General features: G+C 45.3%; 1 protein-coding gene across 2 annotated transcripts in view; it reads left to right on the top strand.

Moving 5' to 3' along the window:
* Window positions 1–20,810, top strand: part of PCSK2 (proprotein convertase subtilisin/kexin type 2) — a 253,195-nt gene that overhangs the window by 141,632 nt on the left and 90,753 nt on the right. For both annotated transcript variants that reach the window (XM_008710012.2, XM_008710011.2), the window contains one exon: window positions 226–263. In XM_008710012.2, coding sequence (XP_008708234.2) covers window positions 226–263 — 38 coding nt within the window. The remainder of the gene's footprint in view (window positions 1–225; window positions 264–20,810) is intronic.

The raw sequence follows: 20,810 nt of genomic DNA, 5'->3' as shown, positions 1-20,810 counted from the left end.
GGGCCCCAGCTCTAACTGGCTTCACTCCTCTGACGCGTCTGGTGGCAGCTGATGCTCCACTCAGGAGGTGCGGCCCACCCTCACTCGGGAATGGAAACCCAAGGCCAGGCCTGAGGCGCACGTGCTCAGCCCGCCAGCCCCATAAGGAGGGTGCCTTCTTGAGCAACTTCCCTGGGGACACAGTGGCCGGTATTAACTTTCCATCCTGTGGTGTTCTTTTCACAGGGATTGACTATCTGCACCCGGACCTGGCCTCGAACTACGTAAGTACAAGCTGGCCGGGTGGGCGCACACACACAGAAACACATGCACGCACGCCCACGCACGCGCGCACGACCCGCGGGTCTTGCTGGAGCCACGGCTCGGGCCAGAAACAAAGGGACAAGGGCTAGAGCCCGGCAGCACGGAATGGTGGTGGCTTTGTGAGAGGACAGTCAGGTGACTTGAGGTCTGAAAGAACAAGCCCAGGAAAAAGGACGCGGTGAAGAAGAGAGCCTTGGCCAGCTTTCGTATCAACTCTAGCCGAGGGTATTGAATTAAAGGGTGGAAATGCGCCTTTTGGGTTCTTGCTGGATAAAACCAATGCCAAAAAGCCGAAAAGAGCGGCAACTCGCATCGCTACCATAGCTTTACCAAAGCAAGGACGTCATCATATTTTATTGTGTTTGTGCTTATGAGCGCCCCACACGGACTTGCCCCCGCAACACTGAGTCCACTGTATGGTAACCCTTGACAAATAAGACATAGTCACAGAGAATCACGATACACACTGTTGAGCTAGACCCGCACGCTCTCGCTTTTTACCTAGCAAATCACACGCTGCTTTCCTGGTGAAACCTGCAAGCCCTTTCAACATGAGAGACCGCTTTATGTTCACCCCAGGGAGTGTACCAGCCAAGCGCGGCTGTGCTCGTACTAAGATGTACTCCTCCCGTAACCTCCAGGTCCAAGTATTTTTTTAAATCTTACTTTGGTTAGCTTAAGAGTCTCATATTAAGGAGAATATGGACTTCATTAGAGAGAAGATTGCTAACAAGCAGAAGTATTGTCAGTTCAACACTCTGGGCCATTCGTCCTGGAGGGTGTGCCCGCGCACATTGCGGAGAGAGAACAGAGATTTTTCCTCCGTTTATTGCATTGAGCATCAGGGAACAAAGCACCAATCTGCTGAGCTTCTATTTACTTCGTGGGTCTTATAAATCTAGAAGAGTATATGTTGGACTAAGCGTCTTTTTAATAATGATACTAAGTAGTAATAATAAAGTGAAATGAATCATTGGCACAGTCCAGCCAATATGCCCCCCCCCCACAGAAGGAAATGACAGAAGTTAAACCAAAGGTTTATTCTCAGAGATGAGAATCCACTGCTGTAGAGAAGACAAGAAACTGCCCGTGAGTTATAGGTTCTGGCACAGCGCCCACCTGCAGGTCTGAGGAAGCAGATCCCTCCTTGTCTCTGGGACCTTCTTCCCCCGCGGCGGAGCTGTCCTCCTGGCCGTTCCTCCTGCTTCCTTAAAGGGACTGCCCGCACAGGGCCTCGACCGCCTCCGCCAATGACCTCCCTCTCTCTGCCTCCCCAGTAACTGCAGCTTTCAGAAGGGGAGATGGAGAAATGCGTGTGTTGCATTTGCTCCAAGGCTCTGATACCCAGACACCTTTCCTTAGGAAGAAATGGCAAAGGGATAATAGCCTGTGGGGCTGGCGGTTCATCCTCACCGGGCTGCTCCCTGCACAGAGGCATTTATATCTTTTCCACGCTTCATAGGGTTCCCACCGTCTCCAGAACCCCAGCACCTCCCAGAGCCGCCAAATAGGGTGCTTCGCTTTTACAAACCAGTGTTACCGCGTCTTACAGCTTGTAGGACTTCAAGGTTGGGGCGGCCGTCAGACGGCTGGAAGCTGACAGTGCATGGCCTCCCTCCAGCCAGTCCAGCCCCCGTGCAGGTCACCCCCAGGTGAAGGTGATAATCACTACACTATGGAAACATCCCGAGGCTACTTACCCGGAGAGTGACCTGGGCGTCCTTCCCTTCTTCCCGCCCAGCCCCCCGTGCATCTGCGACAGGCTGCCCCCCCCATGCTGATTATCAGATTAAAAAGAGATAGTAATTCGAGTGGGAAAATAATCCTCTGGGGCTCTGATGAACTACAGGTACAATGTTAATCAAAAGCATGATTCACCTGCCAAAAACCCTGATCTGAAAATGGAAAATGAAGCATCCAAATTGGGAGGTGCCAGCTCCCCTCAAATCCTTAATATCAGAATATACGTGAACACGGCGATGGCTTCTTGGGTGCTGTGTTCTTTTCTTTTTCTTTCTTTCTTCTTTCTTTCTTTCTTTCTTTCTTTCTTTCTCTCATTTTTTGTTTCGTTCTGAAAATTTTTTTTCTAATTAAAAAATAAATACATGTTCCCTGTAGAAAATTTGGGAAAGCACAAAATAGATTCAAAACCTGCCCTAGCACCATTCTTAATATTTTAGCTTATTTTGGACTTCCACTTCTATGTGAATATTTTTTAATAAAATCGGGCTCAGTTGTATACACAGCTTCCCCCCTTGCACTTGATAGGTCATGAACATTTTTTATATTACTAAATATTCTTCAAAACATGACTATAGGGGCTACATAGTCTGGTCTCATGCTGTAATTTATTTGAACATTCTAATTCTCATTGTTGGACAACTAGGTTGCTTCCAATAAGCGTCTCATTCAAAGACAGAGAATGACAGGTAGTGACAAAGATGGTAGAGGGGCTCCGAACCATAACCCGCTAAGGAGAGATGAGAAAACTAGGGGGGAAAAGATAACTAAAAGGCACATTAAATACGTTTTCAAATATTTCAAATTCTCCATGAGGACCGAGACATTCAACTCGCTCAGTACTTTCTCCCAAGAAAATCCCCCCACCCGTGGGTGACAGCTGCAGGAAGAAGAGTGTCGTTCAGTTTAAGGAACAACTGTCCAATGATTGAGGCTAATAGGTAAAAGGAGTTAGCTCTCCCAGGAAATAATGAGTTCTCCATATCTGAAAATGGTCAAGGGGAGTGTTGATAACCATTTGGAGGGAATGTGGAGGAGACAACATTGTCTCCTCTAAACTTAAACTAGATGTCACCTACGAATCGAACGGGAAACGTGAGTTCCATACAAAGCAGCCTCCATCCAGAGGAAGTTCCGAGTCTTCGACATTTATCAAACACTTGGAACCTTACCAAAAAATTATCTATAATTACACATGGCTGTGAAGTGTTTCCGGGTCATTGGTACAGGTGACGAAACAACATCCAAATACCTCCTTCTTAATTTCTCAGCAGAGAACCTGAATGTCAACTAGATGGCTCCAGTCAGTGTCTCTCTCGCCCTGTGTGGAGTTGGGTGACAACTTTGAAGCTCTTAACCAAATTTATCTTCTTTATTTTTAATTAAAAATTTTACACTATAATTAACAGAATGAGAATGGCAAGTGGAGTAGAGCCACCCAGGAGAGCAATGAAATCAGTGGACGGTGATAAGCTCAAAAATTGTTTGAGCAAAGGATTAACAGGTGGCGTCACACCTTGTTAGGTGACTTAATGGCTTGGATATGATGAGCTTGCCTAGTGCCCTTCTAGTGACATGTGCCTTGGGTTTCTCCAGAAGCAAACCCTGACACAAGGGTCAGAGTGCAAGTAGTTTATTCGGGAGGTGATTCTCGGAAGCAGGGGTAGAATGGGGAGTGAGACGCAGAAGGGAAGCCAATGAACAGTGCTTTATCAAAGCTCCATGGGGAGCGGCTCGAATTCGATCCTGCTGGGGAATCCAGGAGCTGGTGTTGCACATGCAACAGAGTTTTCCCAGCCGGGATGGGCTCCCCGCAGAGGCTGGGGTATTTGTACACCAACTCCTGTCAGTCCTTGGCTGACGGCTGGTCCTGGGGGCTGTGGATGTGAACATTCCAGTACTCGCTTCCTTCTACGGTCTCAGAGAAAGCCCTTGGCAAAGAGACGCTGGTAAAGGCAGCTGGATGGAGTTCACCAGGGGTTGGGTGATAGGCCAAAGGCATAGAGGTCTGGTACGTGCCACATTCACCACGGGAGGATGACCTCTAATTTATTAAAGGTCACGATAAACAGAAAGGAACTGTGTTGAGAAAATTCCTTCTCACTACTGACTATTTTCAGTGAGAAGTGAAAACTCTATCAGAGATTCTTGGACAGCTGTAACAAAAGTGTCTTGATAATCAAACCAGCAAAAACGTTTCCCACAGCACAATTATTTTCGAAGTTTCTGTATTCCGTATATTAAAAGAAAAGAGGGGAGCCTGGGTGGCTTAGTCGGTTGAGCCTCTAACTCTTGATTTCAGCTCAGGTCATGATCTCAGGGTTGTGAGATTGAGTCCCGAGTCAGGCTCCACACTGGGCCTGAGATTCTCTCTCTCTCTCCCTCTCCTTCTGTCCCTCCCCACCTCTGTTTGTGCTCTCTCTCTCCAAAAAATAAAAAGAGAGAGAGAGAGATAAATTTGAGTATGCTGGTACTCCAGCGTTCTTTCTATTTAAACTGAGAATTGAAATCCTTTGAAAGGATTACAATATAAATGAAAGTCATTAGTGTTCATTTAATTCAACAAGTCTACATTGAATCTGTTGATTGTTAGGAGCAAAGGATAATAATACCACTTTTATTTTTACTCTATTGTTCTGTGATTGAATTTAATCTGAGGGACACAGTCCCACCGGTCAATGCTCACTATTTCAAATGATTAAAATCCTTCTTTCCCCAATCCTTCAGTAATAACGTGAAATGAGTATTGGCCAAGAAACAACTTAAGACCAAGTCAAAAGCAGAGTTCCTCTACCCCGTTCTCTCTGTGCAAACGGTCCGGATGTATGCTGTGACTCCCCTCAATCCCTGTGTATTGAGCCCGCTATGTGCAGCAGAAGAGGGAAACCAGACAGGGGTGTTCTCCAGAGAAGCCTGAGCCAGTGAGGACACGGGTGAGGATGCGTCTCGCAGGGGAGGGGCGGGCGGGCGGGCAGGAGTTGTATCACTTTACTGCGTGGCCTCGGTGCGGTGACGACCACAGGCCTGTGCTCACAGTACCGGGCCAAGCCTAGGGGTTCTTCCAGGTCTATAGAACAGAGGAGGACTCCTTCAAGAACACGTGACATGTGACTGAGGTGGCACCTGTCAGCGGACGGGCAGGGGGAGTGGAGCTGAGCGTCTCCTGCTTTGTTCCAAAGCGGCTCCGCTGGGGCTACAGAGGTGAAGAAACACCTAGTGGTTCCGTAAAGCTCTTCTCCCGGTGGGTTGGGGTTTTCTCAGCAGCAGACCTGAGACAAAGATTTAAAGGCAAGTTGTTGATTTGAGAGAAGTTTCCAGGAAGCATCAGCTGGGGAGAAGAGAAGTGATACCAGAAGGGAGAGCAGCCAGGAAAGGGTTTGTTAGGAAGCCAGTGACACCTGAGGGCAATGGGAGCTTAATCGCACTGTAGAACTCTGGGAAGCAGTGTAGACAGAGCCCTCGCAAAGTTACCCCCAAAGCTTGTCAATCAGTGGTTGAGGGGTGTGCCTCCGAAGCAGGGGCAAGGTGGGGAGCTCAAGGGGTTAACTCCCTGGCTCTTGTGGCCTGTCCCCCATCTGTGCAGAATAGTGTCAGGGGACAGAGAGCAGAGTCTTCAGACACAGAGTGGCAAGTGCTGGCAGTTGGAAATCAGCCAGCATGCAAAGGTAAGGTTTCCAACAGCATGACACAACAGTGGAAACTGAGTCAAACCTGAGTGTGACTCCTGGCTCCCTAGTTCATAGTTCTGCAACTTCAGATGAAGAAACCACTAACCTCCCTTGAACTTTAATCTTCTCATTTGTGGAATGGGCAAAAAGAATATCAGGTTTGTTGTGAGGTATCACTGAGATAACATATGTATCGGGCAGATAATAAATGTTCAACACACATTCATTTCCTTCTCGAAAGAGTTGAGATCACAACTCTGCACATGGCTGCTTGTCCCGCTGGAGGAAAGCAGGGGAGTGCCTTAAAAAGCCAGTCCAATTGCTCAGTGCACAACACGGTCAGCTCAGAGTTATCATCCAGACCAAGTGTAAGGTCGTGAAGGAAAGCAGAAGCCAAAAAGTGGAGGTCACCGAAGTAAATCTAAAAGATTTCTTTGAAAGATGAAAGTCTGATTTTGTTTGAAAAAAATGAAAGATTTATTTGAAAAAGAACATCCAAGCAAACAGAAGATACAGGCAGAAAGGAGACCCATCGCTCACGGCCAGGGATGTAATGAAGAAGGACGGTCCTGAGAAGCCGAATCTCTGATCCCCGTCCAGCTTCTCTGTCACAGATCTTTGAACTAAAAGGATATTCGTGGATACGCAGAGGGGAGGGCTAATCCCAAGGTGAGTGAGGGATTATAAAATTGCGATTTTTCCAAATGAGGATTTCTCTGGTGTGATCACAGGGTAGGAGACCGGCGTCTGCCCGAGGGCCTCCACCTTTCAGCTGGGAATGTGTGGGTCACCCTGTGAGCAGCCTCGAGACCTTGTGCAGAAAGTCAGTGCAGATTCACCTGCTCTTGCTGGAGTTTTCCATGGATTCTTGACTGCGGCAAAGGTGGAAGAGTGCATTGACCGAGTACTCGTCCTTCCCGAGACCTATGGCTTTTGCCGTGGGGCTTTGCAGAAAACAGAAAGCACCCTTCTCTAGAGGGGTGAAGTATAATTCCCATCCCTTGACTTCGGGCTGGGCCTTGGGACTTGTTTAAAGCAACAGAAGAATACAGAGGTTCTGTGCCAGTTCATGGGTGAGGTCTTACGAGGCTTTGTATGTTCCCATGTGCCCCCCCGTGCCTCTGCATCGCCATTAGGAGAGCATGCCCAGGCTCGCCCTCTCGACCCCAGAGGTGGTAAAGAACTGGCAGAACTGGAAGCACAGCCACCCAAGTCAATCTGTAGAACTGCAGTAAGAAACAGAGCCACCCTTCTGAGCACCCCCAATATCATCTGAAAGCCAGCTGAGCCCAGAGGCTAGCAAGCCCAGCCAAGCAGAGCCGCCCAGCTGACCCCAGCCTAGATCATCAAACTCCCAGCCTAACTGCAGACCTGTAAGTGATATAAAAGCTTATTGTTACATACTGCTGACATATTCTGTTGCTTTTATGCAGAACCCCCTCCTCGGTCTTGATTTCCAGTTGATTTCCATCCCGACCTGAGGTGTATTTCTTTGAAAACTTTCCCAGATTCTAATGATTAATCTTATCATTCATTTTGGCACTTCACTCATTCGTTCGACAATGCTGTTCCCCTATAATGCGACTACATCACCGGCTCTTTGTAGGAAAGTGCGTACTTTTTTATTTTGTGTGCCTCTTAACATTTACCCTGATGGTTAGCAGACATTAATAAGTCTTCGTTCCGCTGCATTGACTATTCATTCATCATTCATACTTTCGCAAATAAAATCAGGCACTAAATCATATGATGGATGGTCGTCTAGCGGTGACGAAGGGAAAGTCTCGCATGCAGAACCCCTAACTTTCATCTCTCAACCACCTCTTAGGTGGACGGCTTCATTCCACTGCCCATGATGCATGTCCCCAGTGAGGGAAGTAGAGGACCATGGACCTGAGGCCCCCATGGCCGAAAGCCTGGAGAGAATATGCCTCTCAGTGTAGATAATCTACAGGCAGGTAGCCAAGAGCTACTTTTTTCTGTAATGTCCAGAGCTCGTCGGGTGGTAGAAATGCAATTAATTCCCGTATGGGAAAGGACAAATTATGCTCTTCGGTTCAGCTGAAAATTGGGAACATGGTATATTTATGCTCCAGGGTTATTTCACCAAATGAAGTCCTTATAAAAGAAAAAAGCCCACCCCCCAGGACCTGCACGTTTCCATTCTTTGATGGGTTCTTGACAGGTGACTGTCCCTGAAGAGGGATTTCCGGAGCGCTCTGAAGGGCTGCCAGCTCTGAGCCCAGAGGAAACACCTTAGAGCCTGGCAGTGGTGTACGCACCAGGGCTCCAGGTGGCAGGTGGCCGTCATGATGAAAGGACACCTGCTGGACGTGGGCGCGGTCCCAAGCCCCGAATGACTAGATGCTACAAAGTGCCAAGTGCATGCGCGGCTCCAGGCTTTTAGACCGATTAATATTTAAGTAACCACATTAATATTGCATCCGAAATTGAGGTTTAAGCAACCTTTATGTCTTATTGAAAGGAGGAGTTGGCTTCTTTCGATGTACTTGTTCATGCTAGCCAGGTTGTAATGAGCACTTTATCACCAGGAGGCCAGACCGATTATTGGGGATAAGAACTTTTTCTTAATCATTTGGACAGATCATCAGTCAAATGACTATTGTCTGACTTAAGCCATGTGCTAGATGAAGCTGTTCATTTTTACAGGGAGGTACTTTGATAGAAAAATGGAAGAATATAAAATCTGGTTTAACTGAAATGAAACTGCTCATTTGGACTTAGGTGTATAACTACAGCCAAAAGCAAAGAAAGAAATTTATGAATAATCCATTTTTCCATGTTGTTCAGTTGACTAGTTTTTGTACCATTGAACCGAGTCAACATTTAAGAGACTCGTGTTAAGTTTCTGCCACATGCAAGATGCTATACTAGGGGCCTGGATTATAAAGTGTGAAAAATATGCTCTCTGCCCCCAGGGATTTCAGAGTTCAATGGGGAAGGCATAATTAAGTATATAATTAAATTATATAAGTATATATATAATTAAGTATAAGTTAAGTATATAAGTATATAATTGCAAGTATACAATTACATTGTAATGTACTAAGTGCCATCCTGGAAAGAAAAACACTGCCCACTATGGGAACACAGCGGTAAAAACAAGCAGCTGGCCCTAAAAGTTAGAGAAGGAAAGATCCTTAAATGCATTTTTAAAATGTTCTCTTGGGTTGATACATCATATGAATTCATTTAAAAGCTTATTCTATATGATACTGAACAAAGGGTGATTGGATTATAATTGGTTTCATCTAGAGATTTGCTTCCACCAAGAAGCCCAGACTAAAAGTATCCCACAAAAGTCATTTTCTTACCTTAAATTCTCTAAAGGCCTTTGACACAGTCTCATCTCTTTGACTAAATTTAAATGGCTTAAAGACCAAGATAATCTCTTTCCATTTTTTGTTCATGAGAGAATCAACTGGAGGCCTTGTTCCCCAAAGAGATCATTCATAGAGATTCTTCTACAAATAAATGACTGTATTGTGGATGGATGGATGGATGATGGATGGATGGATAGATGGATGGATGGATGGATGCCAATGAGACTATTAGGATTTTATTCTGCTTATCACCAAGCATACCTGTTCAGAAAAAGTACAGTAATATTTATATGACATGATAAACCACAAGGAAGTTATCTGTGCAAATGTCAAGAATACTTTCTCCGCGGCCTTTGTTTCTTTCTTACTCTCTTTCTCATTATCAGAGACACTCATCGAATTCCTGAGATGCGAAACATTTCACTAGGTTTCCAACTTTGGCTTTTTAGCTCAAAGAATCAAACACCCTTAGGTGACCCCCACCTTGCCTGCAGCAGACCTCACAAATAATTAATTTGCCAATATCTCCTTACTGCAGCTGTGACGAGAAATGCTGCCCCTACTAAGGTGACACCAATGCTACCCTCTCCCTTTCTTCATGGGCCTATTTCCCAACTCTACTTCCTTAAAGCCACAGTTCTGGATCTGTGAGTGAGCCTGCCCAGATTCCTGAGTCCACACACCCCATCCGGAAGGAGAGAGTGGGTGGCCATCTACAATGCCTGTCCAGGTCTATTGACACGCCACAGAGCCCAAGTGGGTGTGTCCCGTGGTGCCTGGCCTCCGTGAGGTCATTGCCGGGCACCTGTGCGTCTGATGGAGACTAAAGGTCTGACCCACCATCCAGTCTCAGTTTTCTGAAGTGACAGCGAAGACCGAGAAAAAATGCCCAGGCCTCAAGGAAAGAGGATTAGACCCTGAGCCATGGATATTTCTAATGTATAATACACTTGTGTAGTCGTATTCAAGAGTCATGAGGACCACGCTTTGATTTCAACTAGATCCCATTCTTCTCTTTGAAATCTCTCAATTATTTTTCTCTGAAGCCAACCCCTTACTGTGGTAGGCAGAATTCTAAAATGCCCCCAAGATACCCAGCCCCCGGTGTAAAGGCCTTGTGTAATCCCTTCCCCGTGAGTGTGAGCAGGACCTGTGAATATGATGGGATATCACTCCCACGACGAGGTTGCGTTATACAGCAAAGTGAAAGGCATTATTGATGTGTAATTAAGGTTCCTAATTAGTTGACTGTAAGTTCATCAAAGGGGAAGTTAACCTGGGTGTCTTACCTAATCAGGCGAGCCCCTTAAAAAGAGGATCTTTAGATCAGAGAAGGAAGAAGTAAGAGTAATTTTAAGTAGTAGAGACTTTCCGTTGTTGGCTTTGAAGCAGCAAACTGCCATCTTGTGCAGAAAGCACAGGGATGGTGCGCCGCGCCTTAGAAGCTAAGGGGCTCAGTCTTACAACCACAGGGAACTGAATTCAGCCAACCACCGGTGAACTTGAAAGAGGACCCCAAGCCTTAGATGAGATTGCAGCCCCAGCTAACACCTTAAGCAAGGTGAGACCGTGAGCAAAGGATCTAGTTAATCCATGATCAGAAACTCTGAGATAATAAATTGGTATTCTTTTAAGCCACGAAGTTTGTGGTAATTCACTCTACTGCAATAGAAAACTAATACGGCCTTCCTGATTATCCTGAGATTTGAACATAAACTGAATGACTGGCTTTTCCTCGGAGTTAATAAAACAGACTGTTCCTCAGGCTTTACATTTGTTAATATGGTTGCTTTTAGCTCAAAAATAACTCTCTCATAAATTATGATTCTGCTACAACTGTGGGCCAGACCCCCTGAGTTCCAATCCCACCCCAAGGACTTGCTAGCTAGGTGACCCTAGGCAAGTTCATCTCTCCGTGCCTCATCTGTAAAATGGGTTAATAATAAATAATATTCATTGATAAATGTTGTACTTATCAATATCTTATTGATGGTTGTGATAAGTCAATTAAGTAGTATACACAAGGCCCTCATAACTGCTTCTGACATATTGGACACCCGGTGTTAAGGGGTGCAAGTTGCAATTGACGCTCCTTGCCTGAGGTCATGCAGCTAGAACTTAGCAGAAGCCCACAAACCCTGTCCCTGCCTTAAGGACACGTAACAAATTCACGAAGACCATTTTGAAAATGAAACTCAAAGAACCAATTGGAGTGCTAGTCTAAGTGTTCGTGTTTTCCCTCCACTTTCCTGTTGTTACGAAGTATGCCGCAAGTTCATGTAACTTGTTACAGCGGCAGCAGAAAACCAAACAGGCCCTCTTCATTGAGAAGGGCGTGTTCCCTCCACCTGGAGGAGGACGGAGCGCACAAACCTCGCCGGCGGCTGAGGGTAGGACATTACCTCTGGCCACTGCCCCAGCTCTGCAGGCTCGGTGGCGACCCAGGTACCCCAGGTCTGAGGCCAGCAACGGCCTGGATGAAGCCCAAGCTGCTCCGCGTGGAAGTCAGCAGAGCAAAGGCTCGGGCAGCCCAGGTGTGGACGCTGCGGTGGGTGCCTGCGGCCAGAACTCATCCCGACACTCCTCAGTCATTATGGAAATAGACGCCCCTACAATCCCCATCTCTCCAGCGCATGTTTTCTCAAAGCTGATACCGCCTTCACGTTAGGTTGATTTGAGGGCATTTACCAATGTTTACTCTCTTTTCAATGCCTCCAAGTGGATGTGGCTGGAGCAAATGGGGGAAGGATGGTCCGTCCTGGGTACACGGAAAGGTGGGCTTTGCTAGAACAACTCTAGGGATTTGACGGGTGTTCTGATCCGGTCCCTAATTCACTACATAGGAGGAAACTGAGGCCAAGGAGGAATGTGACTGGTCAGAGGCACAAGGCAGGTTAGAGCAGAGCCAGTCCTGGCACAGAGGTCTCCAGCGTTCCCCCACCCAGAGACACGGCTGTCCCCGCCCCCCTTTATGTGGCAGCTCACACCGCAGTGCTGAGCCACACAGCTGGACGCTCCCTCGTGCTCAGGCAAAACTCAGCCCGGGCAGAGAACCAGCTGTGGGTCCCTCTGCAGGGGCTTCAAGCCTCTTGACCATCTCTGAGCACAGTCTTCCCCCGCCAGGTCCTCCCAACCCACCCTCTGCCATCTACACCCTGCCATTCAGCCACCAAAGAGAAGCCTCCAGATGGAGTTATGTCTGACCTGCTCTGACTCCCTTGTACCATTTTTGGGTGCCCTCACCCTGACTTTGGTCTGCTTCTGCCTCCACGTGCCAGCATTCTCTGTGGGGGATCGCCCTCTTTGCCCCACATGCTTAGAGACCTGATAGGTCTGGAAATTGACACTCTCGCTTGGCGCCATTGAACCTGTGACTGCCTGTGGGGGCACGAAAACCCGGGCTCAGGTCGGGAAAACATTGGGGTGCAACTCAGCTGCCAGAGCCCCCTGCAGGACTTTCCTGGTATCCCATCTTGGCCTGACTTCCTCTCTGTTTCTATCCTGCTTCTCTCCCTCCTTTACTGGTTTCCCCTGGGAGCACATCTTCCATGAATCCCTTCAGTAAATCCCAGAAGCCTCCATCTCCGAGTTCGCTCTGGAAATCCTGACCTCCTCACATGTGAGCGATCTGGAACTTGGGCAAAGCCGAATTTTCCATCCGACAAGGCCAGGGCGGAGAGAATCTCTGGCATAGAAATAAGATTAGCTTCTCAACCATGGTAACCCTGCTGGCTCCCAACCTACGGGAAATTATTTTTCACAAAGAAAGAACCCTTAATTATCTACGGATAATTAAAACCTGAAGCCGAGTACAGGAAGCCAGGGCTTGGCTCTGAGCAGTGCTCCTCGCCATCATCCCCAGGGTGATGGCGAGGTCTCTACTTTTACTGTCGTGCACACGCGGGCTCTCCACAGTGCATGCTCCGCTCGGCAGAGGAAGAATAAGATGTATTACAGTGTGTGGGAGATGTTTTCATTAAGCTATGGAAATAGCAGCCTTGTGTTTTATAGCTCAAACGTTGCCAATTTTTAAAATAAGAGGTTTAGTGTAAATCTAAGCTATTCAGGGAGCGTGAGTCCAAGGACTCGCTTGAGTGACTGTGAGCAAAAATGCATTGTTTGAGCTTTACAGTCCTCAGTGTCCCCGTCTGTAGAACCGATGATCGTCTTCTCTGCTTGAGAATCAAAGGAGTATAATGATTGTCCGTATTACTGATTTGAGCAATGGGTCTTTGCTGATCTATCAAAAAAATATAAATTAAACTCCCCCAGAATGCTAAAACCACTGATGCTCTTCTGGTATTGATCTCGGACCACCCTCCTTCTCTTCCCCACCAAGGCACACAAACAAATACAAACGTGTCCTCTGCTGAATGTGTAGAGAATGTTCCAGAAGGCTCAGTGGGAAGGAGCCAGTTTCTGTGTGGGTGCCAGCATGGTGACCAGACAGACACTGAGTCATTTGATACAGTCAGTACCTCGTTAGGATTCTTCCCAGGAACTTTGCAAAGAATATGTTCTCTGTGAATAAGACATAGCCCAGGTTCATTAACACCTCAACTAACCACTCACAAGCAATCACAATCATCTTATCCGATACAATAATTTGGTTTGTGACTTTTCATTTGTTGCTTGGCTGGTCTTCACTCATAAACCCACCGCCCCTCACCACGGAGAGTTGATTGTTGTCAACAGAGTATAAGATCCATCTTTTCTCTCCCACCTCGTCTCCCTGCCATAGCTCTAATATTTGGATCCCCTCTGGTTAGTCTCTTTATCTCTGTCAGCTTCTTCGAATCGCAGCAGTACTGATACCCAGCATTTGTTGAGTCTGTACTATGTACCTCTTGAAGGTAGGAAACCAAAGATCAGAGAGGTTAGTGATCTCCCTTAGCTCACACAGCTAGTGAAGGGTAAAATGTGAAGTTCACCATTTGTCACGCTGACTGCATTCAGTTGGGCCCCCTCCAGGCTCCCACAGCTAGCAAATGACCTGTGTTCTCATTATCAGTATTAACCTCCACGCACCATATTTACAAATCCTTCCAAAAGGAAACAAACCTACTCTGGAAACAATGCTTATAATTATAATCATGGATACTACTTGTCCCTCACAGGGAATGCTTAAAATATCAATTTAAATGCAAATGAACCTTATCATCCAATTTAGACTCATTCCACTGTGTTGGAATTAATATAGAAAATAATATCGAGCACTAAATTATGAGTAATTAATATTGACACAATGAAAAAAATACTCTCACTTCAATATTTTGGGGAGGAGAAGTCTTGTCTGGGCGTGTGCTGTGAGTACTGGAATTAATAACTAGAACACAGTAGCCCGAGTGCCTGACATGCAGGATACCACGAGAGAAATATGGGGGGGAGACAAACGGCAATGATACATCTTAGGACCAAGTAAGATCCATTTCGGTTCTAAAGAAAGTACACGATCCTGGTATCTAAGTGACTACATGTATTTAAGAATAAGTTATTTCACAAATACTAAAGAGCTGTAGGGAGAGCCTGAGAAATTAAAATCTTTAAAATGTGAAAACAAAGAGAGCCTGTGTCTTTTCTGTAATCTCACTTGAAGGTTGGCAAACCATGATGCATGGGCCAGCCACCTCTTTTCATAAATAAAGTTTTATTGGAACCCAGCCACGCTCACATGTTGACTTAAGGTCCATGGCTCCTTTCATGGTACAGTGGCAGAGCGGGGTAGTTACAACAGAGACCATCAGTATCGCAAAAGCCTTAAATCTTTACTATTGACCCTTTAAGAAAAAGTCTGCTGAAATCCCCTGATCTACCCAGCTGTGTGTCAAGACATAGGCAAATGGCTTTGTTAGAAACAGGAGTCCAGAGGGTTGCAATGTGGGTCAGGTCACGGCTGTCCCGCTTTCCAGCACTGTGGCATCTGACAAGCTGCTAGATGGCCAAGGAGCTAGCAGCCTCATTTGTAAGCTGAGAAAATTGGATTCTTGTCTGTTGTAACTCTAAAATCTTATGAAACTCTCCTCTCTTCCAATAAAATCACTGATTAAGAAACAAATGCTAAATTGGTTTTATAAGCAAATGAAATTGTCAAGTACTTGCTTTTGAGAACGACAGACATAAAGTCAAAGTTATGTTCCTTTTCCATGCACGATGCTCTCCATATTAATCACTGTGACTGAGGGATTTCAAAGAGTTTAGCATTTGTTACTGCCTTGGATTCCCCCAGAAGCCAACCCCGAGGTGCTGATTCACGGATATGCAGTTTTAATCACATATTCCTAGCTGTAAACATTTTTGAGCAGCCTCTCCGAATATATTCATAGTTATGTATTCACGCACCGTATGTATGTCCTACTATAACGATGGACTATGCACATTATAAAACTATTCAGGGGCGCCTGGGTGGCGCAGTCGTTAAGCGTCTGCCTTCGGCTCAGGGCGTGATCCCGGCGTTCTGGGATCGAGTCCCACATCAGGCTCCTCTGCTGGAAGGCTGCTTCTTCCTCTCCCACTCCCCCTGCTTGTGTTCCCTCTCGCTGGCTGTCTGTCTCTGTTAAATAAAATATATATATATATATATATATATAAACTATTCAAGGAAGGAACTTTTAAAGGGTAAGATAAAAATAAATATTTGAAACGTCATAATACACACCCATGTCCATAGCAGCATTAGTCACAATAGCCAGAAGTTGGGAGCAACCCAAGTGTCCCTGGACAAGTGAATGGATAAACAAAATATCCACACAATGGAATATCACCCAGTCTTAAAAAGGAAGGAAATTCTATTTCATGCTACAACGTGGATGAACCTTGAGGATGTTATGCTAAGTGAGATAGCCAGGTACAAAAAAGACAAATACTATTTGCTTCCATTTGCATGAGGTACCTAGAGTCATCGAGTCTATAGAGGCAGAAAGTAGTGATGGCTGCCAGGAGCTGGGGGGGTGGATGTGGGGGGAGGGAGGGAATAGGGAGTTACTACTTAATAGGTATAGAATTTCAGTTTTGCAAGATGAAAAAGTTCTGGAGATTGGTTCTGGAGATTGGCTCAACAATGCAAATATATTTAATACTACCAAACTATATTTTAAGATGGTTAAGATATAAATTTCATGTGATGCTTTTTTCACCGCATTAAAAATAAATACATAATTTTTAAAATTGAGCTTTAAATAAAGGAAGTTATCATATACCATCCCCACACCCCAGTAGATCATTTTGTCCATCCCCTGGAATGCACACGCTCATTTTGGAGACCTTGCACTAAATAACCAGTGTGTAAACCTGTCCATGGTGCGCTCGGTAAAAGGTTCTGAATAAAAAGTCCTTTGCCAGGTAGATGTTAAGATTTCCCTCTTCAAGGAAGATAAAACAGTATAATAGAAATGGTGCTGAGGAGGGCCAGGCAAACATGTGGATCTGGGTTCCATCCCACCTCTGCTATTTAGTTACTGAGATTTGAGGCAAGTTCATCAACCTCTCTGGGCTTACATCCCTCAAATGTAAAAGAAACATGTTTTCATTTTTTCATTTAACAACTGTTTATTGACTGCTAATACTATACCAGGAGCTATGGTATATGAGATACTAATAAAATATATGGTATATTAGTTATCTATATAATATTTGCTTCATAACAAATTACCCCCAAACTTGGACACATAAAACTACAGTCTTTATCTCACGCAGCATCCATGGGTCAGGAAGTCAGGAGCAGCTTGGCCGGATGGTTCTGGTTCAGGGTCTGTCTTGGGGTAGTAGGTAAGATATCAGCTGGGGCTGCACCAACTGAAGGTTTGACTAGGGTAGAGTATCTGCTTTCAAGATGGATCACATGGGAATGGCTGCTGGCAGGACGCCTCACTTCCTCCCCCTGTGTGAGTGTTCGTGAACTGCTTGAGTATCCTCATGACATGGCAGCTGACCACCCTTGGAGCAAGTGATCTGAGAGGAAGCAAGATGGAAGCTACAATGTCTCTCATGGTCGAGCCTCGGAAACCACCCACCACCATTTTGCAATATCCTATTTGGTCTGTGGGTCGGCCTTCTTCATTGTGTGAGACTCTATGCAAAGTCAAGAATCCCAAGGGGCAAGAATCCCCTGGGGCCAGCATGGATACGTGGATACATAAAGTGAACGTAGTACTTACCCTCAAGGACCTATTGTCTACAGGGGAAAATTGACTCCAATACATAATTGCAGAAAGAATTGTTTATTTGTAACTGTGGTTCCTTGCTATGATGGAGGAGTACTGAGTCTTATAAATGTGTTTAATGTGAGGAGGTTGATCTCGTCTGCTGTGTGAGGGAAGTCTTCCCTGGAGAAGAGAACATTTATGTTGACGCCATAAGGTTGAAGAGGAGTTAGCCGGGTATCTGGCAACAGAGGAAGCAGCTTGTGCAAAGGCCCTGAGGTGGGAATATGCTCAGCCCTTTCAAGGATCTAAAGAAAGCTTGTGTGCGTGTTAGGGGAAAGGGAGAAGCATATCAATCCAGGGAGAAAATGGCCTGAGATGACACTGGACAAGAGGAAAGAGACCTGGTTGTGTGGACTTTAGGAACCATAAGGATTTGCAACCTCATCATAGAAGCAAAGGGAATTTTTTTCTTCCAGGCAATGGTAGGGTGCGGAAGGAGATGCCTGGATTCGGTATTTTTCAAAGATCTGTCTGTGCTGGAGATGAATTGTGGGAAGCTGGGAGACCATATGGGGGAGTTTTCTAGGAGAAAGATTACTTTCAAAAGAGCTGTCGTGTTTTTTTTTAAAAAAGAGAGAGCAAAAGAAAATGCAAAGCGCCCCAAATTTAGGAGACACTCAATATATATTACTTCCCTGTCCCTCTTAAAACAACCAACCAACTCAGGAACATTAAAATAAGGTGATATCTGCAAAACAGATATCTCTAAAAAGAGTAGGCAAAAATATTGTCAAATACTGCTAGCCTCATTAGGCACCTCGTAAGCTCAGGCACTAGGGTCCAGAAGGAGCCTTGTCTTGGGAAACAGAGGAGCATTTAGCAGTGCTCTTAATGCCTTGCTCCGCCATCAGCAGGAACCCGGACCAGCCCACAGAGAGCTCTGAATAGCATTTATGATGCTTAATCAGAAAGCATGCAGCGTTGATCTGGAAATTAATTGGGTGCTCGGGTTTTTCACACATCATGGAGAGTTAGACATCACAAAGAATTTGATAGGAATATATTTAGTAACAGTATCACTGATGTTCAGTCCCAAGCAGAGACCCGTATCTGCTTTGGGGCTCATTATATCCTGAGTGACAATGGGTGCTTAGCAAATCTCTATGGATTATGATGATTAACCACATTGTTCAGTGTCTTTAACAGTTAGTGAGAAATTGGACCAGACCTGGGGTCTTCAAAATATGACCCCCTGTGCGATTATGTATTTAACCATTTTTAGTTAATGGACTCACTGTTTTAACTTAATAGATTGTTTCTAAAGGTAACTATAGGTTACCACCATAATGGAAACCATCACTGGCTATACAAATAAGACGATCATTAAAAATAGACACAGTCCACCCCTAAAACTCCCGGTGCACAGCCCATGGCGGGTGCAGCATGCCCCGAGAAATGCCGGATGGGGGTGTGCCTGCCCCAGAGGAGCTCGGAATGAATAGCCAGGTCATCGGTCCCCACAGCTGTGTGTGCCTGCAACCCGCGGCAACTGATAAAGAATGCAGGAGAATGAGAGGCAGATTTCTCAAGCGAACAACAATGAAATCTAAGCACGAACCTAAAGAGATGAAATACATGGGAAGGATAAGGAAATATGCTAAGGCCTAGAGACTACTTAGACTTTGCAGCTCCAGGGACCACCAGCTAAAAAAAACAGAGAGAGGCCGCACCTCCTGGAACAGGGACCAGGACTCATTTATATCTAGTGTGTCTATAATCTGGGGAGGGCCTGGGACTGAACTCAGGAAAGGCTCAGTACTGTGTTCACTGCTGCTGAACACAGTGCCCTTGCTCTAGAGGAAAACACCTACAGAGGGACTCAGAGGTAGGTATTTGCAGGGGGCAAAACCTCCCTGCAACCTCATACATTGCTCGAGCGAATGTCAAACGGGGTAATCCGTTTGGAAAAAGGTTTGACAGTCACTTATAAAGGTAAACACGTGATTACGGTAAACCTGCAATCCCACTCCCTAAGTATTTACCCAAGAGAAATGAAAGCATATGCTCGTAAAGAGACATATACAGGAATGTTCTAGCAGCTTTATTCATATTAGCAAGAACTGGAAATAATTCAAATGCCCATCAACAAGTGAATGGATAAATAAAATTGGGGTGAGTTCATACAATGGAATGCCATTCCCCAACCAAAGGAACAAACTACTGATGCATACGACAAAATGGGCAGATCTCAAGAACACTCTGATAGCTGAAGAAGGCTGGGGACAAACAAAGAGAAGTGCCTACGCTCTGGTTCCATTCAGAATAGTGGTTGACCGAGGTGGGTGGAGAGTAACTCAGAAGGGCGTGAGAAAACTTTCCAAGAGATGGAAATGTCCTCCGTCTTGACTGCCATGATGGCTCCACGGGTGTACGCAATGCCCAAACCCACCCAGCTGCACCCTCAGCACCACCTGCTCGGCTATGGATGAATTCTATGTCAATTTTAAAAACACAATTTTTAAAATAACCTGTTAGCTGAAGAGCTATTTTAGAAATCAGTTACTACTGAGAAGGACCCAGGATTGTGGGAANNNNAGGAATGGGAACTGCCCATGTCCCGGAAGATCAGCGTTTTCACTGCCCCTAAGTGAAGATATATATACCCACCTACCTCCCTAGGTTGTCTTGAGCATAAAAGAAGGAAATAGACGCCAAGACCCTTAGGAACTCTCCAATTGCTGTACAGGCTGAGGGGGGTATGGTTTAATCATGATTACGAAATCCTTAGAGTCACATCACACTTGCTTTTTTTCCATATTTGCATTTTTAATATAGAAGGAAGCTTGCTCATCATAAAAAAAATATGACATTACAGAAGAGTAGATAAAATAAAAACTGCCAGCTCCCTTCTCTCCCCACCCCTACCCCTTCTCTACAACCCCCACTCACTTCCCAATGTCAGTGATGTGAATGTTTTGTGTGAATCGTCCAGATTTTTTTCCCCCAAACTTGTTACGTAACAACATATTCGCTCCCACAGTGTGGATACACCATGATTGATTCAACTAAGCCCCTAAAATTTGACGTTTTGATTCTCCCCCAATGTTCTGCTACTATAAACTATGGAATGTATGTATTTCCTTGGTCACAGGTCTTTGAATTCTTGTGCAACTCTCCTTTTAGAAAGAATTCCTAGAGGTGAAATTTCTGGGTCAAGCAGTACATGCAATTTTAATTTGGATAAAGCTTATCAAATTATTCCCTGAAAAGATCGACTCAATTTACAGTCCTCCCCAAAGCATCGCTTCTCCTTCTGATCTCATAGAGAGGGAAAATAAAGTGAAGGGAATGTTGGGATGTTCAAAGTCTCTCCAATGCCCTTGAAAAACAAAAGCGATGCTGAGGCCAACATGTCCCTATTTTCACTGCTAACTTGAAATTTCCATAATGAGGAAATAAAATACACGATTAAAAAAAAAAACTGTTAAGCAATGAGATTAATGAGAGTTGAGAGCCTATGACCTGAACATTTGCTGGTTAATAGATTTAGGGATAGGAACAGTGTTATGTCAATTACAGTAATTAACCAGAGATGAAGATGAATTGAAGGGAAC

The sequence above is a fragment of the Ursus maritimus genome, unplaced genomic scaffold (assembly GCF_017311325.1).
Source record: "Ursus maritimus isolate PB19 unplaced genomic scaffold, ASM1731132v1 scaffold_22, whole genome shotgun sequence".
Classification (NCBI taxonomy): domain Eukaryota; kingdom Metazoa; phylum Chordata; class Mammalia; order Carnivora; family Ursidae; genus Ursus; species Ursus maritimus.
Note: the sequence above shows the minus strand (reverse complement) of the source record. Positions and strands in the feature narration are given on the sequence as shown.